This window comes from Denticeps clupeoides, chromosome 1 (genome assembly GCF_900700375.1).
Source record: "Denticeps clupeoides chromosome 1, fDenClu1.1, whole genome shotgun sequence".
NCBI lineage: Eukaryota > Metazoa > Chordata > Actinopteri > Clupeiformes > Denticipitidae > Denticeps > Denticeps clupeoides.
The window spans coordinates 24141438-24166684 of NC_041707.1; the positions used below are offsets into that span (position 1 = coordinate 24141438).

Here is a 25247-nt window from a genome sequence, read left to right on the forward strand (position 1 = left end):
CACTTGCATTCAGTCACACACAGTCGCGCAGTCCAGGCGCAGACAGTCTCCTCCTCCTCTTCCTCCTCTTCCTCCTCCTCCTCCACCCATCGACCTGGTGGAGCAGACAGCAGCATCAGCACCATTCCTCATAATAAAAATCGCTGCTGGCGAAGCGAACAGCCTCGCCCCGCAGCCGGCATGGAAATCCTGGGGAAAAGGGAGCGGAGCCGCTGCGACGTGAAGAGCTTCCTGAAGAGGAACTGGCTGCTCATTGCCACCGTGCTGTCGGTGGTACTGGGTAAGAGCTTCATCCATCTCTACCTCGCCTCGCCTCGCCTCGCGTCACCCGCAGTGTGACAGAGGACGTGACGGGAACAGCCATGACCTGCCATGGCGCTCATTCCATTCAAAATTCCTGTCGGAGTGCAGCACATATTTTATTCTGACATGGAACGAGCGAATGGCGAAAATCTGTATGTTTCATGTTCATCTCACATTATATATATCATTTAGATGATGCCTCAGATCTTTAATTACAATCTTCAAGGATGAATGTGTTGCTCAGGGACGCAGTGTTTGCAACTTTGCGGTTCCACCTGCTCGTAGGCAAGTTTCCTTTATAAAAATCCAAGATTAGCATAATAACTCTCGTCAAGAACAGAAAGCACGGTTGTTTGGTTAACCTATGTATGTTTTCAGACATTACACAGTGTTATAATTATAGAGATTATAAGTATTTTAAAGCAATTCACCTCGATTTATGCCTGCATATAAAGTGCAATGGTTTTCATATTACCTTTCAAAAATTGTGAACTTTGGATGATGCTCTTACTGTACAGAGTGAATCATCAGAGGCTGTAAAGTTGGACAGACAGAGAATCAATGTTCTGAATACTCTGTTTCGCCAATTCAGGAGAAAAGAACGGTGGCGTACCTTGAGTCTGAGGAGGAAGACTGCAGTCTTTAGAATGTAATCCAGTCAGACATTGACTTCCATGCACCTAATAAATCACATTTTTAACAATTGTAGTGTATATGTCATATGTCAATTCTTTTATAGAGTCCAATCATCATTCATCAGAAACGTGTTGTTCCTGTAGTGCTCCCCTTGGCAGTATGTAGTATCTAATTAAGATTATCGGGCTTGATAGCAGAATGAGGAATCAGTACATGCTTTTTGTTTGATGATTAGTCAGGGGTGTTAACCTTAGTTTATGTGACTGGGTTTTCAATTTTAACTTAAAAAAGTGGGATTTGCACCTGTGATTTTGTGGGTCAGCAGGTTAACCCATGAAGCATATAAATGTAACATTATTTCAGCCAGTTCATGTAAGGGGCAGTGTCCCTAGACATGCTAGTGTTTTGTTAAATCTGTGCACGGGAGGGACAGATATGAAAAGTGACAATGATCCACAGCATGCTCTTTTCTTTCCATTTCGCAATGGCAGAACATGGGTTTTATGGACCATTTCATATTGCGTTGCTAGGCTGTCTGTTCAGAGAAACATTAAATTGTCCCATTATCACAGGATCACTTTTTCTCCACCTTTTTCAGGGGAGGAGCTAAAAATAATTCTCCTGCCTTTGGATTTTTGCTGTCTCATGATTTTATGGTTATTGTACTTGTGTTAGTAGTAACATAGTGTCATGGTGTCAGGTAAAAACAGAAATGATGAAATGAAATGATGGCACTCAGACCTCTCCCATGACCATGCAGTGATCATAAATATGCTCTTTTTCACTGTGTTAATGAAGTATTGATCTGGAACTGTTAACACATTCTCGCCATTTACTGTAACTCAAATTTAAAGCACTGCATCAGCAGTGAAGTTGGTAACTAATTTAAGCTCACACACGCTGTATGAACTTTTTGTAACCTTTGTCACAACTACAGGTTGTATGCTGTACACAGTCATGACCAAACAATCCCCAACTTGATTAGAATTTCAGATGAATGAGGCCTAAATGACCAGGAATCATATAGTGAATGATCAAATTGCAGTTTTTTTTTTTACAAGGCTTTTACTGTGGCTTGTAAATGTAGGTCAAACATACACACACACAAACACATGCATTAGATGTACAACGGTGAAATGAGTAAATGAGTCTCCTAATGGCTTTTCTCGTGCTGTCATCTGCCGCACCTCTCAGACAGGCAATCGTCCTATCATTGTGACCTCAGACCATGTGAAGATGAAGCATCTATTATCCTGACCACAGAGAACCACCTTCTCAGCAAGACAGATTACCACAGATCCGACCCCAGCAGAATTAAATGTGTATTTGACATCATGTACACATGCTGACGTGGATGAGTGATGTCTGTTCATAGGGAATATTCCTGTCTTCCTGTGTGTGTTGAGATAAGAGAGAACTATTGCTCAGAAATTCCAAAAAGATACACTGTGTCACTAGATGCTTTATTGTGTCATTGTTGTATTGTGTCCTACAGCTTAGCAGAACATGTAACTGTTATTTTATTAATTTACACAGTGGGAGCAGTAGTATATTGTGATGACACATAGTGATAATGTAGATTATTTTTGTAGGTCAGGGTCCATGTTGAAAACATGAATACTGGTGACATTTTAACAGTATTCCCTCCCTCCCTCCCTCTTTCCCTCTCACTCTCTCACACACGTCTTAACTACTTCAGGAATTGGGCTGGGTGTGCTGGTTAGAGAGTATGCATCGCTTTCCAACCTAGACAAACAGTACTTTGGCTTTCCCGGAGAGCTGCTCATGCGAATGCTGAAGCTGGTCATCCTCCCTCTCATCATATCCAGCATGATTACAGGTACTCCAGGCTTGGGATCTGGGAGCAGGAAATTGTAGCATTAAACTATCACTCGTGAAAGAAAAACCCTAGTGTGTGCCGACACAATGCACGCTTCACACATTTGTGTTTGCACACCAGAAACCCACAGTTCTCCCCTGTCTGCACACATCTCCATATCTCTCAATGATCTCCTTATGCACACCTGCAGAATAATGGCGCAGAATGGAGATCACAGCCAAACAGGAGCTGTGTCTGACGGCTACATCTGAAGCTCTTTGTTTCTGAAGCTTTTTGGGGAAATGGGGGAGTGTGCATGTAGTGGAGCAGTATTTATACAGGGGGTGTTAGAGTAGATAAGACAAGCATAAGACATAAATTATTCCTCCTTGTGTTTGCTCTTATCCAACAAAGGATTAAGGACATATCAGATATATTTGCCAAAAAGAATGACAGAAATGCCAGGCCTGGGTGTCGATGGGCCAAACGAATATGAGTAAGGATTTCTCCCTAAACAGGAGAGAATGGATAGTTGTTGCCAAGGCAACGAAGGCAACGCATTCTCTATTTTTCTTTTTTTGACTTTGTGCTGCTCTGTTGGGTATGCAGCAGCCCACGCCTTCTCAGCTCCCATCAGGTCAATGTGACACCCTCGCTCAGCATTTCTGAATTGACCCAGTCTTCTAGTTACTGACACTTATCATGTCTTGGTTGACTGAATTCAATAATGCTTAGTAATGGGGAATAAATCAAAAGTAAATATAATTTTGTACCCTATTAAGACATGACATGTTTTGTCAGCAATTAAAAAAAAAAATTATACACATTGACCTTTATAACAGCCCAGGGTTTTTTTCCTCAGTCTTGAGTTAAGTTTGACGTTTCAGTCTGTCTTTACCTGTTTACCGATGTTATTCACATCCACACACAGTTATCCTGTGTAACCTTGTGCTGAAATAAACATTTCGACTTGGAATGTAGTGCGGTTCATTCCTGGCCTTCTGTGTTGTAGGGGTTGCTGCTCTGGACTCAGAGGTGTCTGGAAGGATTGGCCTTCGTGCAGTAGTATATTATTTCTCTACCACTATCATTGCTGTTGTTCTAGGTGAGACAACATGAGATTTGATATTTAGTAATGCATTACATTAAATGATCTATTTTGATGTAATAATAACCAGTTGTTATTAATAATAAACTAAAATTTCTGAATTAAATTTTCAATCATTTGAATCATCAATGCTGCTTGCATAGGAATCTTGTTGGTGACAACTATCAAGCCTGGAGTCTCACAAAGTGCAGACAACATTGATAGGGAAGGAACAACTCCCAATGTTACCACAGTGGACACACTTCTGGACCTTGTTCGGTGACAAAATCCATGACATTTGCAATATCCTATTGAAAAAAATAAAGAATGGAATTAATTTTGGTTACTAATGTAAATGTTCCTTGACCAACAGAAACATGTTTCCTGAGAATTTGGTCCAGGCCTGTTTTCAGCAGGTGAGGACTTTAATGAAATCTACAATGGAACCTTCATCAAATTCATGTTACTGTCACACATGTTTTCAGTCAGTTTTTACTTACATGCACAATTGATTTTCCAGTACAAGACGCAACGCAAAGAGATCATTGTGTCTAATCCAAGTCCACCTATGAACACCACAACGTTTCCACCATTGACAACTATCTTCACTACAGTCGCTCAGGTAGGGATGACTTAATTGTCGATGGCTTACTTATGTGTATCAATTAAGGCTCTAGTGTTGTCTCTTAGTGTCAGTTATGTAAAGGTTACGTTTAGACTCTCAACAGCTTGACAAGGGATTTATTTTGCTCTCATTTCAATAAACTGTATGCCAAAAATAAGACATTTTGCTTTTGTATTCTTTTGCAGAACCTAACAAAAGACTATAAGATAGTGGGGGCGTATTCTGATGGTATCAATGTTCTGGGCCTTATTGTCTTCTGCGTGGCCTTTGGGCTGGTGATTGGCAAGATGGGGGAGAGAGGACGCATCCTGCTGGAGTTCTTTGATGCCCTAAATGAAGCCACCATGAGACTGGTCCAGATCATAATGTGGTAAGGACTAGTATAGCCTAATTTGATGTTCAGTAGGGCTGAAACGATTATTCGAATAACTCGAATGATTCGATTACAAAAAATTGTTGAGGAAAATTCCTTGCCTCGAGACTTCGTTTAATTCGTCACCAAAGTCCATCTATAATTGTATCACTCCCACGGAGCTGCACAGCACCGGAATCATTGTTCTACACGGACTGATTTTAATGACGCGCTTTTCCAAGATTTAAGGAGGCGCGATTTATTGCCGGAAAATGAAGATACCAGTGTGCGTAAAAGGCATAAATGTATCAGATTTTTATGATTGCTAACTAACATTAGCGCTTCTTAGAACGTACATTATTTGTAATTATTTGTTATGAGTCGATAGTGAAGAGGCATGATAAGAGAGCAAATACACCACAAACACACGCACACACACACTGATAGGTTACATCTCAAAACACGCCTTCCCCATACATAAGGTAGTAGTAATAAATGCAAAAGATGGACAAATCTACATTCATTAGCATAGAGATTTACTTTTGGGCGAGTTTATAGCATTTGTTGTACATCACAGCGGCGCAGGCTTGCACATGCATTGCACACACATGCACTCTCTCTCTCTCTATTTTGCACATAACATTGCACAAAGACAAACATTCTACCTACCTACCTCATCTGGATACAACTGGAAACTGAACTGTATTGTATAAGTCGTATTATTAGTAATACTTGAATTGTTTGTTTATATTTTCTTTTTACTATTTTGTACCTTTATACTTTTGTTATTCTCAGATGGGCTATAGCAGGGGGTACACCCCTTTTTCCTTTTTTTTCCTTTTTTTAATGAAAATAAAAACAAGGACAAATAGGCTAACCTATGTTTCATAGGTTTTTTTTTCATGTACATCATGAATGTTTCACAGAAAGGTTGATTAAATGGGCTTAGTTCTGGAGCCAGTTACCCAAAGATTTTAAGCTTTCATCTAATAAAAAAAACAAAAAACTTTTTTTTGTGAGGAACAAAAGCCAAATGCTTGCTCATTTTAAGAGGATTTTCATGTTGCAAAACACATTATTGATAGAGTTGTTTACTTGTTGTTTATTGATAGAGTTGTGATTACTCGATTAATCAATAAAATTGTCAGAATACTCGATTCCAAAAATATTTGATAGTTGCAGCCCTAATGTTCATGATTGTTTAAATCAGCATATCTTCTCCATATAATAATGACTGGTCCTAATAGTTAGGTAGCACATCCAGTTTAATGTCTAAAAAAGTTTTTGTTTCCATAACTACAGCATCTCAGATCTTAACACAATTAGCAAAAGAATTGCTTATGCATTTGCAATTCAAATTTGGACTGGAAGCTGTTAGTTATGGCTGAATCCTGAATAAATAGCCATGAATGCATTCAGTAATGTATTCCATTACAGTGCATAAATGTTCTGCATTCAGAATGCTTTTAGAATACATTTTAAATGTATTTTTTATGCATGTTTAAAATAGCTGTGCTGCATCATTATGATTTACAAAATCTTGGTTGTACATTAATCCTTGGTTTTAGGATAAGTTAATGATATCCTTAATTTTGGCCAAACTGGATTTCTAATTTGCTTTTTATGCAAAACCATGAGTTTCATGCCATCTGCATGAAATTGTTCTGATTTGAATCTCCTCAAAATGCTCATAAACATGTGTGGCTTTGCAATCAGCATGCCTGGCATATGCAAATCTTGACAGCAATTATTTTTGTATCCTGAATATGTATCAGCATTCATATTGTATTTGGTTACATCCTAATCCTGTTTATAGATCAATATAGAATTATAGTTTCAAAACTATTTAAAAAATGGAGTGCCTAAATCTTTCTGTTATCTGCCATTTTGTGCAGCTACATGCCTGTAGGCATTCTATTCTTAATAGCAGCCAAGATCATTGAAGTGGAAGACTGGGACATCTTCAGAAAGATGGGACTCTACATGGTGACAGTGCTGAGCGGGTAAGCTAATGCTAACATCATTAAGCACCATTCCTCCCCACTCCAGGACCAATAAACTGGATTCACTGCCGCGCTCAAGCGTCTCCGTTTTTGCGGTGAGATATTGCAAAGGTCTCTGATCGCCCACAAAGGACGTTTTAAAATTGCTCAACCTGCAGATACAATTTTTGTGAAGCGCAGCACAGCCCACCCTTAATCTCCCCTGACATGACTGATGCTGCAGAACCCAGATGGTGGCCTTTGGAGGCAGGGGAACATTGTGAACCGCAGTCATGTTATGTTGTGGGGGGCAGTGCTGACTCATCCACTGCCTGATGCTTGTATCTCAAGCACCCAGGCCAGACATTAATCTCTCCGGGTCTCCTGTTAAACTGTTCTTTATAGTGAGAATGATGAGCAAGATCTTTAAAGGAGATGAAATTGCTATTCACACTTTTTTGCTACCAAAAGGGATCTGTTTTGTTGTAAGTGAAACCTCGCGAAAACCTTGCATGGACCATTGGCTGGTCCAAACATAAATTTCAATTTCTGTCTTCCATGTAGTTATGCAGAAGCAAAATGTAAATGCTGTCTAATAACAATAAACTTTTCTGAGGTTTTACTAGGTTACCCATGACAAAATAAAATGAAAAAAACTGTGTTTATTATATTCTTCAAGTACAGATTGTCAAAATTTCAATAGTTATCAAAACCATTCTAATACAATACTGGTGCCATAATTATACAAGGCTTTAAACAAGTTTATACTAACTATTATATAATACAACAAGAATGCTTTATCTTCTGAATGGTTCAATTGTCAAACCAGGAGGTTTAGTTGTCAAAATAGGAGGTTTAAGTTCACAGCACTGGATTGAAAACCTTTCATAGTTTGATTGCGCTAAAATTCTCCCTGCCATATGTACATAGTTTTCTGAAGTGGTCGAAGAGTTGTATTATGCGTGCTATTCATTGAGAGGTGTGTAAGTTTCAAATGTAATTTTTCTTTTTCAACAGATTGGCCATTCACTCCATAATTTTTCTGCCCCTGATTTACTTTGCTTTTGTGAGGAAGAATCCATACACATTTGCACTGGGAATGGCCCAAGCTCTGGTGACGGCCCTCATGATCTCATCCAGGTTACTACCAACCTAACCCTTTACTCTAGATGTGACTTAAACATTGTATTCATTGTATTCCCATGTTTACTTTGATTGTTGCTTATAGTGCTTATAGTGTACCTACTTCCTACATCAGGGCAGGACAGCATCAGACACACACACTTATAGTGCAAGCAAAGAATATTGCTGTCAGAAAGATTTTTTTCTTGCTTTTTAAAGCAACCAAGAGAGGAAACCCCTTTCACCAACAAACTCAGACAGCAGATGAATTTAACAAGCTATAACTGTAACAATATTACATTTAACAGTTTAATGCTGTAAATTCTCTTCAGTTCTGCCACGCTGCCGGTCACATTTCGCTGTGCTGAGGAGAACAACAGGATTGACAAGAGGATCACCCGCTTTGTGTTGCCAGTGGGTGCCACAATCAACATGGATGGCACTGCGCTGTATGAGGCAGTGGCAGCCATCTTTATTGCACAGCTCAATGACTTTGCACTTGATGTGGGACAGATTGTCACCATCAGGTAACAACTATAAATCATCTGTGACAGTTAAATTTTTTCACAGCATATTTTTTTTATTAAACTTGTATTGTTTACCCTCCGACTGCAGTATAACAGCAACAGTTGCCAGCATTGGAGCTGCAGGAGTGCCCAATGCTGGCCTGGTTACCATGGTGATTGTGCTGACTGCAGTGGGCCTGCCTGCCAGTGATGTAACCCTTATTGTTGCTGTTGACTGGCTAATGTAAGTCCCCAGTATAATTTAATATAATAATAGGTTGTTTTTAAGTGTTCAGTGTTCTGATAAGTGGATGGGAATTACAGCGTGACTCATAAATTCAATAACATTTCAATATGTTGTAATGAGTAAATCACAATACAGCTAATTCATTGATTATAAACACAAAGCATATTATAGCGCTGCTTGCAATGCAATCATGACAGTCAAAAACACTTTTTTATTGTATCACTTCTATTCTGTATTAATGTTCTTCTTTCTATTGCAGTGACCGCTTCCGTACAATGATCAATGTCCTTGGTGATGCCTTTGGTGCTGGGATTGTCCAGAAGCTGTCCAAACGTGAACTGGAGAGGATGGACCTGACCTCAGATGTAGATGTGGCTAACCCTTTTGCACTGGAGACCACTCTGGATGATGACGAGTGTGAGAAGAAGTCCTATGTGAATGGTGGCTTCACTGTAGACAAGACCGATGCCATTTCTTTCACCGAGACGTCACAGTTCTAGAGCTGGTTGTGGAAACAGCATATTACAGAGGAGCAGGGAGAGGCAGCTGCCTTCGCAAGCGCAGGAAAGGGCAAAGACGATCCATAAAATCAGTGCCATTAAAAGGGAGGAAGCAATTACAAAGGACACCTTCAAGTTCAGACATTAGCAATAGCCACCATTCATCCTGTGATGACACCCTGTTCAGAAACGCCTGTGCAGTTGTCAACTAAAAAAAAGACTCTACATTCATGGAAGTCACAAATTCATCTCGGATTTCCAGTGCTTCCTCCATTCATGTTGCCAAGAAATATGCAGAGTCACTTTAGATTTATGATCATTTTTAACTGTTGCTGTTTCGTACTCATAGTAAATTGACAAGAGACAGAAAGAAGGAAAAGCTTTGTGTGCCATTGTAGCTATTTAGTATTTTATCACTGTATATTTTACATGTAATCAGTTTGTGTGAGTGTGAGTGAGTGCAGAATGGACCATTCAAATTGACACTTCACCATGCCTGGCAGAAAGAGCTGTGTGTGTTGCAACCAAGGGCACATCTTTCACAACAATTATAATCCAGAAAATGAACTATACAGTAAAAATAACAACTAACAGCAGAGAAATAGTGTACTGATTGTTGCTTGAACTTTACCAGTTTTCTTAAGTCATGCCAGCTCTGTGTGCACACATTTGTTTAACAGCCAGACCTTGTGATCTTTCAATGTGTCAGATCTACTTTTTGTGCCAAATTGGTATGGTTTGAAGGGAGTGTCAACTGATTTTATAAGCATGAACTTGTGTAAAGCTTTGTCCATATTTCTGAAATCCTCAAATCCCATTTTCTCAAATCCTCAAGTGCTCAAACTAAACAATTGAAACCATATCAGCGAACTGTAGACAGAGAGCAATGTTCTTTTTGAAGAGCAGTGGCATTCTCCTTACACCCCCAACCACAAATATGATAGATCTATTCTTTCAGCATAATGAGGCACCTAACTGCCATTCCACTGAGGTTCACACACATTACTACAAGAGAGCACTGGCTGAGCTATCTTTGATAGCATTTTTAATTAAATTAAACACAAACCTCAGCCCTTGCATTCAGAAGCTGGTTATTATTGACACTCACAAATGTGGAATATTGAAGAATTTTTTCAAGTAATAGAAACTCACAAAAACTTATTACATTTTTGTCATATTTATGTATGATTCCTAAGGGGTTCACAGTGAAAATGGTATTACTTATTACTACTTATTATTATTACTTATTATGGTATTACTTAATGACTTATTATATGTAATACAATATTACTATAATTTCATCAAAATGTTAGTGTGAAAAATATATGAATTGTATTAAATTGGCATATTAAATGGCTCTCATTTTCATGAGGCCATTACAAAACCTGTGACAGCAGTTTTGAAGGCCATTCATGAATTCACATGGAAGGCACAGCAAACATTTATGCTGAGTAATTACAGGCTTGGATTTCTGTTTTATTATAACTGCAGACAGCCTATTAATTTAGGACTTCTCTAATTATTTTTAATGCTGTTCGTTTTGATTGAGGCATAAAAAATCATTTACTGTCCATTAACTTAATAAACCAGAAATCATAAGATAGATTGAGTAGTTAAATACAAGTGCCAATTTAAAAAGTGCTGGCTAAAGAACCCCATGTGAGATAAGTTACTTTATAGATGATATGACAGCAATGGAAAACCTGACAAGACCTGTATCAAACCTCCCTCATTACAAAAGCACATGAAGCCAAAAAATAACACAACCAATGGAATTATGAGTTTAGTTATATACAAGTTATATCAGTTTTCTATGTGGCAGTATATTACTTTAAATGAAAGTATACACAACTATTTAATAATAATCATTGTATTTTCTGTATGTTAACTGGCTAGCTTTTGGTGGATGAATAATTATACTTATGTTCTCAAAAACAAAAGTAATTAGTCTTTTGGCATTGCTTACATAGCTAATACCTATGCTTAAAAGCTGCAAAATGATTCCCTTTGATCACTGCTTTTCACTATGATCACACTACAGTATTCTGACTGCATATCTTCTGAATGTTCTCCAAGCAAACACACCAGCTGAAAACTGTATAAAATAAAGGCATTTATTAAGTAATACAAATGCATTCTGAACATTAATTCTTTCTTTTGAATCATATCATCATTACTAAAGTCAGGATATAAGTTTATCATAGTTAACCCCCTAAGATGAAGCCTTTTAAAACAATGTTTACCATTAAAAACCTGTACATAATTCCACTTGGAATACATGTATGAGTATCATTTTAACACAATATGTTCATTTAGAAAAGATCAGTGGTTCTCAAGCAAGTTAAACATTTTGGTTGTTTTTCCAACACCATCATGACACTGTACACAGGGTAATATCATAGCACCACCAAACGGCTGTTCTTATCATAGGCCATTGTTCACCTTAGTACCATCCTAACAATGTCTGTTTTCATCACAGGCCACTGTTCACTTTACCTTAGACCTTGCAGGAAGGATTAAGGATGTATCACATAGTGTTACCAGTTCACTAGTTTTGATTTCTGTGTGAAGCCCCTCCATTGGGAGAAATTGACATCCGTGCCAGCACTTCATCAACTTCTGAAACTGTAGCACCCTGCATCAAACACAAAAAGAGAAGCAGCAGTCAGAGACATACAGAGAGTGCATGAGTATAAGCAAACATGTTGACAGGCTTCAGACCCAATACAGACCCAATAAAAGTCTATGGGTACGGTTTATAGGTTAATCGGACACTTATATATTCCTCTTAAAAGAAACTCAACAAAGCAGCACTGCTGTTTTTTGCAGGTGACCAACCTTCTATCTCAGTAAAATATGGGTCTGTCATTTTAGTGTTATTTAAGATGGCCATCCTGCATCATCTTGCTTGTAATGTTGTTTGCATTGTGCTTATTCTGGCTTGAGCAATCATCAAATGTAGCGAAAGCCCACACATGTATAAGAGAGCACTGGCTGAGCTACTCTTTTGAACTAAATTAAACTTTAACATCAGCCATTGCTTTCAGAAGCTGATTCATCTAATGCTGTTTATTCAGTACATATTTTTTTCTCAATATTTTACATTCACCATTACTTCTCCACAAACATTGCTGAATGCTATTATGAACTGGAATAAATATATGTTTTGTGTGTGTCTGTGTATGTGATTGCATGCTTGCGTAAAAGGTGGAGGTAAAGGTGCGTGAGAGAGTGAGAGAGAGAGAGAGAGAGAGAGAGAGAGAGGGGGAGGGAGAGGGAGAGAGAGAGAAACTATGAAAGAACAATTTTATTCTGGTATTTGGAATTTCAACCTGTGTTCACCAGACACTTAAGAAAAACCAAGTCATCTTAACCCTCCTTAGACACATTTTAAAGGTGTACAGAAACAATCTATTTCTAGAAACAGTTTTTCAGCCACCCACTATCACAAGTGTGTATTTCTGACCAAAGGACAAAATAGAGTTTGTGAATGTCAGTTGTATAAAGATTAATCACGTCTTTGTTATTGACATCTTTCAGTGAATGAGAATACACTGAGAATCACTTATCTGGACAATCATCAGCCTCATCTGACATGAAACAGACTTGAATACAGTCTCCCATCCAAAGTTTTAGCACAAGATGAAGAGGGGCTGCCAAACATCTGAGACATCACACATCATAATATAAACCAAAGCTTTTAAAGCCACTTCTGCTGAAATATAAAGCACAGATAACCAGTAAAATCTAGAATTTCTCAGTACTGGCCTTAGTAGATAAAAAAAATGTATTCACATTTATGAAACATTCATAAACCACACCATCTTAAGCGCAAGATCATTAGTCATTAGGTGAAAAAGTATTAATGTCATGCGAGGATTTTTTGGGAGCCATTTGATGACAGCGAGGAATATTTAAACTGTGCTGAAATGCACCACCATCAGAGCCACCCAGGCACTGTCCAGTTGGTCCATGGTACGCATCCAGCACAGCATGAGACCCCACAAGATTTGCCCTCACTGGCCACCACCAGAACTGGCACCCAGACACTTCATCCCACATTCATCCGTCTCTATGGTTTCAGCACTGGTGACTGTGGCTGCCTCCAACACAAGCCTCCCCAGTAGGCAAGCAGCTAGCACAACTCAAGGTCCCTGCTGGTTGCCTCCTGCACCAGCGACACACCCCACCTTCATCTGGCTCCCTGGCCTCAGCGGCGCTGATGGCGGCAGCACCAGCTCATCCTCCACGAATCCTGACTCCACCATTACTGACCACATCTCCTGATTGGGGGCAGCTCTAATCGTGAGCAAGACGGGGCAGAACCCCTTTAAACAAATGTCCTGCCCCCTTAAATCAAACTTTAAGACATGATAAATTACACAAACTGAATATGGAGAAGGTTCACCACATCATCTGACAAATCCACTGGAAAAGGCACAAATGAGATGTTGGGTCTTACTTCTTGTTTGAGGGGGGGGTGATCCTTCCTCACCCTCCCCCCAGCTAAACATCCAATCACTGTTAGTATGCTAATGAGCATTTTGGTTTTTTTTCTCTTGTGTAAATAAGCACATTGAGTTTAAGATGCACAAAGTCCTGTGGAGTGTTTTCCCTAAGGGGATCTAAGGGGCACATTAAGGAACTACCTCAACACTTTGTAAGAGGAATCAGCTAAGCTGATTTTAGTCTGTGTGCTTTTGAAGCCATGTCTCTTCTGCCATGGGAAACACACTATGGAGCGTTGTAAGAAGTGTTCACAAAGACAAGATCAGCTTTCTGAAGGTCTTTGCTCCAATTGTATGAAACAGGGACATATGAGCAGAATATGTAAAGAGAAGATAAGGTGTCAAGAATGTCAAGAAAAGAAAAAATATATATGTATATACACACTTAACTATACTGACAAACAGGACAACATCATGTAAGATGCTTGTAAGTGGATATTTTGGACATTTCAAACATATTTCAGACAAGACACACAAGACAAGACAAACATGTGCAAAATGAGCAGAAATGTGCAAAAAGAGCAGCTATGTGCTAAATGAAGTCAGATGTGCAAAATGGGAAGAATGTTTTGCGGTGCACAAGGCTGGAAGTGTATTGTTGTTGAGTTTAACAATCTTTTGGTGATGGCAGTGCATTGACAGCCCTGACTGCTTGTAGGAAAAAGCTCTTGCAGTGTCTGGCAGTTACAGTTCTGATGCTGCAGAACCATCTGCAGACAGTAGGAGGGAGAACAGGGCATGTAAGGGGTGGTGTGAGTCCTTCAAAATGTTGCAAGCTCGACGAATGAGGTGATTCTCATAAAGCTGAGAGATGGGTGGAAGTGAAACCCTGATGATGTGCTCTGCTGTCTTCACTATCCGCTGCAGGGCCTTCTGCTCAGCGGCAGTGCAGTTACCATACCAGACAGTGAAGTGGCAGCAGAGAACAACAACAACAACAACATTTATTTCTTATATAGCCCATAAATACATACAGTATGTCTCAAATGACTTGAACATGCCCTACAGTTGACCCTCTCCACACTTGACCCGTCTGCACACAAGGAAAAACTCCACTCATAAAAAACTCTAGGAGAGAGAAAAAAGAAAGGAAGAAACCATGGGAAGGAGTGATACAGAGAGTGACCCCCTTCTAGGGTAGCATGAGCCTGCAATTGCAGTTAGTGCAGGGTTGGTGATGATTTGTCCAAGAAGAGATAAAGTCCTGGAAAAGTCCAAAGTCTAGTATAGAGCATTTGTCCATGTTTTAGTTCAGTGTCATGGTGTACATTGCATGTCCATTATAATGCTACTGGTCCATTTGCAGATCCCTAAAAGTGAAACTGATTGTCACTGCAGCACAGCACACGTTCACACAATGAAATGCTTTTAACCCATCACCCTTTGTGAGCACTGGGCAGCCATGACAGGGGACGGTGCTTTGCTCAGTGGCACCTCAGTGGCACCTTGGTGGATTGGGATTAGAACCGGCAACCTTCTGATTAAGGGGCCACTTCCTTAACTGCTAGGTCACCTGGTTCATTTCATGCAGTTCGTCTCATTATGAGTTCATTGCTAGGGATTAACTGGTGCTTCATCTGGTGGTCTCTTCATTGGACTCTGCAGGTGGACTTGATTCAGTGCCTTGGAGAGAACAAATACAAGCAGCTGCAGACAGTGGCATTGTACAAGTGGTATAGAAATATGTGGCTATAATGGTATATTTGTGCAAAAGTGGCCCGATACCATAACTAGGACAGCCTAAGGTGAATTTAACACTGTCTGAGCTTGACAGGGTGACTGTGTAATAAAGTGGACTTAATAATTGACACGGTGTCTGGGATTTTAACAGAAGGCCAGATTTAAACACTGAGACCGTGTCTGTGTTCTGACCACTGACTGGCAAACTGTTCCACAGCTACGGACCTCTACGAGAAGGATCTGCTCCCAGCTGTGACATTTTGTACTTTGGCTACCCATAGTGACCCCACACCCTTTGAACACAGAGGGCGTGGTGGGTTGTAAATAAGTAATAGTTCACTGTGGAGTGAGACCATTTAGAGCTTAATAGGTCAAAAGGAGGATTTTGTAGTCAAACCTGAATTTGATGGGTTGCCAGTGCAGTGATTGTAAGACCAGGGTGATGTGTCAAATTTTCTAGTTTTAGTTAGAGCTCTGACAGCAGCATTCTGAACTATCTGGAGTTTACTCATGCACCAAGTAGAATATCCAGACAGTAATGAGTTGCAGTAATCTAACCTTTATGTAATAAAGGAGTGGACCAACTTTTGTGCTTTGTGTATTGAGATGATGTTTCTTATCTTTGCAATTATTTGTAAGGTGAAAAAATGCTATCCTAGTGATATTATGTACACCTGCATCAATAAGGACACCAAGATCCTTTACTTCTGGACACCAGCAGGGACATGCTGTGGAAAGGGTTGAACGCCACCAGAAGACACCACCCTGGGGTATGGTAAGCGGTCTGCCCATGATTGAGTTTGGACGCCTCTGCGCTGCTCCCTTGACGGGGGTACTGTGACGGCCCGGGACCATGGGGCTGTCACAGCAGGTGCTGTGATAATGGAGTCCTGATCCATTGCACCTGCCACCAATCGGGACTCCATAAAAACAGGGTTGTGACATTGATGTGGCCTATTCGACTTACGTATGTAGTTGTTTTCAGTTCTGGCAGATTATTTTTCGTAGTAATATCAACGGAGCTGTTTGGTTTGCTTTTAATCTTAACTCTATTCGTAACAATTTAAGCATTACAGAAGTTCATAAAATTGTCGCTACTATGATGATATTGAGTGATATTATCCATGTCTGGATATAAGGAATATATTTTATTTGGAATAAGTTCAATTTGGGGCAGTGGTGGCCTAGCGTTTAAGGAAGCGGCCCTGTAATCACTGAGGTGCCACTGAGTAAAGCACCGTCCCCAGGCACTGCTTCCCGGACGCCTGTCATGGCTGCCCACTGCTCACTAAGGGTGATGGTTAAAAGCAGGGGACACATTTTGTTGTGTGCACCGTGTGCTGTGCTGCAGTGTTTCACAATGACAATCACTTCACTTCACTTTACGCATTTACGTACTAATTTCATTATAATTCGCGGTCTTCTTAAGCAAGTGCGTGTCATCATTATACCAAAGTATTACATTTATATCTCTGACTATCAGGAGCAACATTGTCTAATGTAGTATGCAGTGTTAATTCTAGTCACTTTGTGTCAGGATTGCCTGCAGCTGGGCTCCACACCTGACTCCAATCCTGACACCCCATAAATGCCGGAAGTTTCCGCCCCTTCTAGGTCTCCGGCATTTTCGTGAACTCTCTGCACGAACTTGACCTGGTTTAGTTTCATGTGTTTTGAGTTCTGGCAATCGCCACACGCCTACGGGTTAGTTTCAGTTCTTGATTTACGTTAAACTGTTTTCGGCCACCGCGCCATTGTTTATTTGTATTTATTGTTTGTTTGTTATAATAAATCCCCTTCCCAGCATGTCAGACCTCTGCGCTTCCTTCCCCCGTAAGTCCGTAGTCGTGACACTTTGTCGAGTTCAGCAGGGTCTGACATGAGTTGATCAGCGGTGAGAAATCTGGTAGGGTATTAATAAACATCTGCGCTGTGCTTGATATAATTATCTGTTTGTCTCTAGAGCGCAGAGAGTTGATTTTATTGTCTAAGACATATTTTAAAAAAATAAGGGAATGATCTGATAATATCTCAGATTGCAGAAGAGTGACTATGTCTGAAGGTCAGCACAAGATCGAGCATCGAGCAACTGAATCAATTATAGACAGGAATGTTGTTCTTAGCAAGTCTTCAAAATGATCACAATTAAGGTTTTATCCACAAATACAATTTTGGAAACAAAATCTGTAAATTCACTAAGAAACAATTTATAGGTCCAGGGGGTCTATAAATTATAATCAATGGAATAAACTAATGATTTTTATTTTGCGAGACTACATGGGTTATGGTGGTATAGAGAATCTCAAAAGAGTAAAATCCATTTTGTGTAATACCAAGGTTATCATTATATATAACTGTGACGGCACCTTCTCTTCCAGTCAAGCGAGGTTGGTGTACATAGCTGTATCTAGGAGGACTAGACTCATTTAATGCTACAAATTTGTTTTGTTTTAACCAAGTTTTGGTCAGGCACAGTACATCAAACCCCTGATCTGTAATAATTTCATTGACAATGAGTGCTTTAGGGGTGAGATATCTAACATTTCATAATCCTATTCTTATATCGGAGGTACGTTCAGTAGGAATGATATTAACGGATAATAAGTTGCTGAAACAGACACCCCGTCCAGCCCGGGGAACAGGCACAGTGTCAGCATATTTATGTGTTTTTTTTATTGATCTTCCTGTTTCTTGTATGAGCTCTTGTTTAAATAGAGCGAGGTAAAGACAGTGTCAATTGTGTATAAATTCAAATTTTATTTGTCATGTATACACTGGACAGCTCTACGCAAATGGCAGTTCAGCCAGTCTGTCTGCCACCTGGTCTTTTTGATTCAGAGCCAGATTTTTAGATAACTGAGTGCCGTTGTCCAAAAAGACCAGACTTCCCCCGAAATGTTGGCCAGTTATTAATAAAACCCACTTTATTTTTTGGACACCACTCTGACAACCAGTGATTTATATTGAGAAACCTGCTACAGGTCTCGTCGATATGCTGAAACTGCGGTAACACTCTCAATGGTACTGCTGAATGATGTGAGGGAGGTTGTCATTTTTCAGCTTTCTGAGGGAATGCAGACATTGCTGGGCTTTCTTTTTTGGTGGAGGTGGTGTTCAGGCTCCAGGAGAGGTCGTCTGTCATGTGCACACCAAGGAACTTCATGCTGCTGACGATCTTGACAGCAGATCCATCAACGTGCAGTGGGGTGGGGACAGTCGGTTTCTTCATAAAGTTAACAACCATCTCTTTGGTCTTTGAGAGTCATTGAGAGTCAGATGGTTGCTCTGGCACTAATCCACCAGATGTTTTATCTGCTCTCTGTAGGCAGACTCATTGTTGTTGGTGATGAGCCCCACTACTGTTGTGTCATCTGCAAATTGGATGATATGGTTCAAACTGTACTGTGCAGCCCAGTCGTCCTTGTGGGGAACCTGTGCTCAGACTGAGGACCAAAGTCCAACATCCAGCATCCAGAGTGGAGAACTTATTCCCAGCATGTCCAGTATTGACAGTATTGAATGACAGTATTGAATGCTGAGCTAAAGTCAATAAACTGCATTCTGGTGTAAGTGTCTGGACCAAGCGGCTCGGCCGGTAGGCGAACTGAAGCGGGTCCAGATTCTGTGGAAGTTGGGTCTTCATTGAGGCAGGACACATCTAAATTCTTTGACACTGGGGTGATCTTTGTGGTTTTGAGGTACCATGTAGGTACCATGGCTGAATTCAGCGATGTGTTGAAGTTATCTGTGAAGATAACTGCAAGTTGGTCAGCACACTCTAGTAGCAACATACCTGGTAGGGTGTCTGGTCCAGCTGTTTTCCGTGAGTTTACTCTGCGGAGGGTCATGCTGACGTCTCCCGTGGAAAGACAGAGGACCTGGTCGTTGGGAGAGAGGATTGTCTTCCTTGTCTCTGCCTCAAACCATGCAAAGAAGTCATCTGGCAGGGAGGGGTCGCTGCTGCAGGCCAGATGTGTTGCCTTGTAGCCCATGATGGTCTGGATCCCCTGCCACATGAGCCGTGTGTCCTTTGAAGATGTGAAGTGGCTGTACATTTATTCTACATAAGCTCACTTTGCCTCCTAAATAGCCTTTGGTTTGGTCGGGTGATGACTGTCTTGGAGATGTTGACATCCTCAAAACACTTGCTGATGAAGTTAGGGACTCTTTCAAGTCCTGTGTGGTCATAGGTGGCTGCATCTGTAAACATCTCCCAGTCTGTGCAATAGAAAAAGTTCTGGAGGGCAGAGACTGTTTCGACTGCACAGAACACATTGATTGGCTATAGTGAAAGTGAATTGAAAGTGATTAGTTGTCACATATGCACGGCACAGCACCCAGTGCACATAGGGAAATGTGGTCTCTGCATTTAAGCCATCTCCTGAGGGACAGTGGGCAGCCATGACAGGCGCCCAGGGAGCAGTGTGTAGGGACGGGAATGGGAACATTTGATTCAGTCATTAAAGTTACAAGTGCTAGATGATAAAAGGTCTTCATACCATCATGTGTGAGACAGAGGCGATAATCAACAGTTGTCCAATTACAAAGGCCTCTAATGATCTTTGGCTCTCACACCCAACCACCTTATGCTGCTTCACATCAAGGCCATCAGGACTTGGAAGGCAATATTTTGAGCTTATTAAATCAACCGATCACCAAAATCTGTCTTTTCCAAGAAGCAGTTTGAGACCATGGTAAAAACTGTTATCCTATGGTGTGCCATGTGCTGGTAACCTCTGACACTGGGGAAACGAAGATTGTTCTCAGAAGAATTGTCCTGTTTCTTTATATAGTTTGGCTCAAAATGTTTAATTGTTTGGTAACTGTCCCCATTTTAGAGTACAATTAGGGGTTGGTATATAGGAGTTTTTAATTGTTAATTTGATTTGAAGTTCTCGGCCACTGGCATCAGGTGATGTGTTGTTAGCCTAGTGCTCATAGCATGCAAGGAAAGCCCGGTTTTTAAAAGGCTGTATTTGTCATGTCAGGTAGGGTTTAGGCCGAATTCTGCGGGGCTTGAGCAATTTTAATCACTGCAATTTTAGTAAAGCTTATTGACTTTTTATACTATTTGGCCTACCCTTATTAGTTTTTGTCACCGTGGGAGTTGCAGACATGCTTGGAGCGAGGGGACAAGTTGTCGTACAGGGAGAGGACACTGGACAAGTTAGGGAGGATGACCAGAGGCACTTGGCCAGTGAGAGGGAGGCAAGAGTTGAGTGGGAACAGGAGTGGAGCAGTGGACAAGCCGCAGCGCGGGAGGGAAGTCATGGGTTGTGCCACCTTGCTAAAGTTGCAAATGAAGCGACGGTAAAAATGAGCAAATCCGAGGAATTGTTGTAGCTGACAAATGGTGGTGGGTTCAAGCCAGGCCAAAGGGCATGACCAAATACTCATAGTGTCCGGATGGCGTTATAAAATCAGTCTTCCACTGGTGGTATGCATTTCGGAGGTCCAGCTTGGTAAAGATGGTGGCCCCTGCCAGGAGTTCAAAGGCGGTGTTCAGAAGGGGGAGGGGTACCGGTTCTTCTTGGTCACCGCATTCAATTTACAGTAGTCAATGCATGGCCGCAGTCCCCTTCTTCCCCACAAAAAAGAACGGGGCTGATGCTGGAGAGGTGGAAGGATGGATTATGCCACTAGCCAGGGATGCCGAGATGTACTCATCCATCGCCCCTCGCTCCGGAAGCGAGAGCGAGTACAGACGGCCTCACGGTGGTAAGGCGCCAAGGAGCAGGTTGATTGCCATGTCATAGGGTCTATGATTTCTCCTTACCAAAGACTGCAGAACCCCCAGTAAGAAGGGGGTGGCCCTGTTTGGGGACTGCGGCGTGGCAGATGAGGGCACATGTGACGAGTCGTGTTCCATGGGTGTGACTTCAGTCGATAGGCATGGCTTGGTCATGGTTAATCATGGGAGCATGGGAGCATGGTTGACATGGCACTGGATTGGACGAGGGCATGCGTCTGCAGATGGGCATGGTCTGCCTTGATCTTAGCTTGAACAGGGGTGTGGTTGAGTTTGGGGGTGGGGCTACTGCAGTCTTGGACCGGGGACGTTGGCTTAGGCATGGATTGAGGGGCGTGGCCGAGTCTCACCGTTGCCACATGTTTGGGGCGAGCGCGACTCGTGGGCATGGCCTGTTGGTGGTGGACGCATTGGCGTCCCCACTGTTTGACGGTGCCCGTGGTCCAGATGATGTGGGGCTCGTGGACGGTCAGCCATGGGTAACTCAACACAATGGGATCGTGGGGAGTTGTGGTTAGGTAGAGTGTTATAGTTTCGACATGGTTGGGCTTGAGGCAGATGGGCAGGGACTTGGTCTGAAACAGTACCTGACCCGAGCCATCCAGCCATCCAGCCCCATGGCCGCTCGTGGTGCATCACATCGGTTGACCGGGAGCTGGATTCGATTGGCCAGGTCGACGTCGCTGAGATTCATGGCTGCCCCGAAGTCCACCAGGGCTTGCACTTGATGTCGGCCGGGTTTGGGTTTCTTCCAGCAGACGGTGATGGGAAGTGAGCAGCGGATGGTGCAGCAGGGAAGGGATTTGGTGCTCACCAGGGGGTTCTGAATCTCGGGCAAGGGATGAGGGTTACCGATGGTTGTGGTTTGGTTCGACGGTTGGGACAGCTGGCGCTGAGGTGGTTCGGGCCTCCACAGTAATAGCACAGCCCCTGCTCTTCCTGTCGCCTTCATTCGTGGGTAGTAAGCGGGGGTCGGGCTCGGCCCATCTACATGGGTTCGTCGGACACGAGGGAGGGTGGAGCTCTAGGGGCATCAGGCAGGCGTGCTGTGGGGGCACTGTGGAAAGGTGCGTGCCGACACCGTTCTTGGCCGAAATCTGTGAGACGTCATATGTCAAAAACACTTATCCAGACTCACTGGTCTCACGATCTGATTCGATTATAATTATCAATGCCTCAATATCGATGCATCCCATACATTTTCTACATTTCATAATTTACATGATGTTTTCAAATACAAGTGTTAAGATCTTGTTTGCCTTTGTGGACATTTTGATTGGCTACAATGGGGGGAAAAAATGGTCTGTGTTCAGTCTGTGCTCCCCTGAATCCACAAGCTGCAGAATAATGCCTGGTTCAAATGCCTGTGGCGTCAGGTGAGCGCAGACTGAACACAGACCGTTTTTCTGCTCATTGGAGAAAATCTACAGCCGCTTTCAGACCAAACGTGCTGCTCAGCTCAAAAAGTGTGCGGATTTTTCTAAAGTTCTGGTGTTGTAGATCTCTGGACACTCAGTTACTGTTCGTTTTTTTTTCTCCAGTCCCGCTTCATGTGTTTGTTTCAAAGTGACAGAAAGAACACTCACCCGCCTGGATTCTATTGGTCGCGCAAAAATACATCATGGTGCGCAAGGGTCAATGTTCAACAAAGGACAGCGGTGCGAGAACAAGGCCACCGGGTGCCACACTGCGCAGCGGGAAACTCCTACCCAGATCAGGCAGCGACAATTACTACCAACACTAATTTTTATCGAGAATTTTTATGCTGGCAGCAGAATATCATTTTACAGAAAAGTGTCCCTATGTGGAGAGGAATACATGTGGTTACTGTGCAACTGTATGAGATCTAAATAGTGTTAGAGTGCGCATGTGTGTGGAGTTTCACACTCACGCTGGCCAGCCTGTGAACAGCCTTTGGGGAGGCGAGAAGGGCATGGAGGCGCTCCTGGACATTCTCCCACACATTCTGAGAGCTAAGCAGTGACCTGTTTGGATACACATCCTTCAATAACAAGCACAACACACCTTACAGGTTGGTGAAACTCACTAGCCTGGGATATGAATCTACATGGCACAAGTTCAAGCAGCCACTAAGACTCATTTACAGAGTTGGGTTGGTGATCAAAGTCTAAGTGAGTTTTACATTTCATCTTTTTTTCACATGTGGTAAAGAAGAAAACTAATTTGAAAGGTTTTCTATTTTGGATATTTCCAAAATAGAAATTCGAAAAGCGGAAACAGCAAAAGTTGACAAATGTATAACAAAACATGACATAAACAGTGTCAATAAAATCATCAAAGTGCATACACAAAATTACACACAACCACAAACAATGCTCAATGCACAAACCTGCAGAGACCTGGGCTCGGTCGGTAGGCCCTAGGCTGGGAGTCAATGGCGTGTTCCTCAGTATCTGATGACCAGGACTCTTCATCGGGTGTCTGCAGACATAGCCATTTTTAGAATAAATGTTGCACATATTGCACAATACATGTTTGTATATTTCTGTATATGTCTATTGTTAATGTTATTTATATACATTTATATTTATTGTTTTTGTAACCGTACTGCTGTGTGAGAAACTTTGCACACAAGAATTTAAGTCATATGCACCTGTTTATTGGTGTCAATTGATGTGACAATGAAAGCAATTTGATTTGATTTGAGGAGAACCTACCCAGCCACTGGAGCATGTCCTCTTAAAGGTTCTGAAGCAGTGTTCTTCTGAAATAACAATGTTGGTTATGTTCACTCAGCTTGCGATTTGTTTGTTATCATACCCTTGGATCCTCCATTAATCCCACCTACTGCTCACTTGACTACCATTATTTTCAGAGGTGTAGGTCATGATTGCCCTTGCCTCTGGAACTCTCTCCCACCTTTAACTTTTCAAACTTTCATTCTGACCCTGACACTAACCTGAACAGGCCTTATTCAATTTTTCAATTCCTTTTGTTGTTTTACTGTTGTTTTCTTTATATTGAGTCCTTGAAAAAGCCAATAAGTAACATAACATTATGTATTTACATCCCAAAAGTCATTGTTTTAGGACATACATTTACATCTCTAAAGTTCAAACTCTAAACTGGGCCTTGCTCTGAAGAAAAACAGCTGACAGACTGAGAGCTGACAAAACCTTTTCATACCTGGTTTTTGAGGAGCTTCTGAGGTAAGCAATGAGATTGTTCTCCTGTTGGTCCTGAGCATACCTGGAGAAAAACGGGAAGTGGAATGCTGACCTTCCCCTTGCCACTGTTCACACTTAAATATAAAAAGAGAAACAGAGAGACAATGTGACAGAGATATAGCCAATTTCCTATTATTATCATTATTCTAATGAAGACATTCGATTCAGCATGAGCTGTGAGCTGTCAGCAGAGCAGGGAAAAAAATGAACTTTAATGCCACCTACTGGTCAGATCATTTGAGAAAAAAAATGACGTTCCTAAATTATTTAGTTATTACATCATTTTTTTTATCCTCACTGCATACTAAATATATAAAAGATGCCAAAACAGCACTCGCTGTATATGCTATACCAACTATATATAGAGTGGTAGTGAGGTAGTACAACTATATATAGGGTGGTAGTAGCCTAGTGGGTAACACACTCACCTATGAACCAGAAGACCCAGGTTCAAATCCCACCTACTACCATTGTGTCCCTGAGCAAGACACTTAACCCTAAGTTGTTCCAGGGGGACTGTCCCCTAAAACTACTGATTGTAATTAGCTCTGGATAAGGGCGTCTGATAAATGCCGTAAATGTAATGTAATTTAAAATTAATACTGTTTGAGAAAAATGAGTTGACGCTTACATTTTCGCACACAGACTCAGGGCTATGTACGGTGAGGCTGGAGCCAGGTCTCTGCTGTGCCACCCTATGTGACCCACTGTAAAAACCCTCAAACAGACTGGGACCCTGTGGGCACATGGGACTCAAACTAGGTCCGGCTGACAGCGCCCTCTTTTGGATTTGCTGCCCTCTCAGCCTGGTTGGTGAGCAGGAGCTGAGCCTTTGAAGAGAGGACAGGCGTCCCTGCCTTTTGGACTTCTTGCTTTTTTTGTGTGTCAGCACCTTCTGAAAAAAGAAGACTAATTAATATATTCACAGAACAACTCTATAGAG

The 25247-nt window shown here is 41.6% G+C and overlaps 2 protein-coding genes across 10 annotated transcripts in view; one reads left to right on the forward strand and one right to left on the reverse strand.

The window, feature by feature from the left end:
• On the forward strand, positions 1–11377 carry slc1a1 (solute carrier family 1 member 1). Its single transcript, XM_028969836.1, has 12 exons — positions 1–280; positions 2639–2779; positions 3771–3863; positions 4010–4124; positions 4219–4261; positions 4366–4467; positions 4656–4840; positions 6718–6825; positions 7822–7944; positions 8259–8453; positions 8542–8676; positions 8939–11377. The coding sequence occupies exons 1-12, from the start codon at positions 181–183 to the stop codon at positions 9177–9179; spliced, it is 1581 nt and encodes a 526-aa protein (XP_028825669.1). The 5' UTR covers positions 1–180; the 3' UTR covers positions 9180–11377.
• spata6l (spermatogenesis associated 6-like) overlaps positions 11280–25247 on the reverse strand; it is a 16789-nt gene continuing 2821 nt past the window's right edge. For 4 of the 9 annotated variants that reach the window (XM_028969892.1, XM_028969882.1, XM_028969874.1 and 1 more), the window contains 6 exons: positions 24936–25199; positions 24264–24378; positions 23795–23841; positions 23467–23558; positions 23008–23101; positions 17660–22213 (listed from right to left, as the gene is read on the reverse strand). In XM_028969892.1, the coding sequence (XP_028825725.1) occupies positions 21965–22213; positions 23008–23101; positions 23467–23558; positions 23795–23841; positions 24264–24378; positions 24936–25199 (861 nt within the window). In that variant the 3' untranslated portion in view covers positions 17660–21964. Of the gene's footprint in view, positions 11815–17659; positions 22822–23007; positions 23102–23466; positions 23559–23794; positions 23842–24263; positions 24379–24935; positions 25200–25247 lie in introns of those variants that run through there. The other 5 variants (XR_003748867.1, XM_028969900.1, XM_028969857.1 and 2 more) reach the window with 5 other exon arrangements.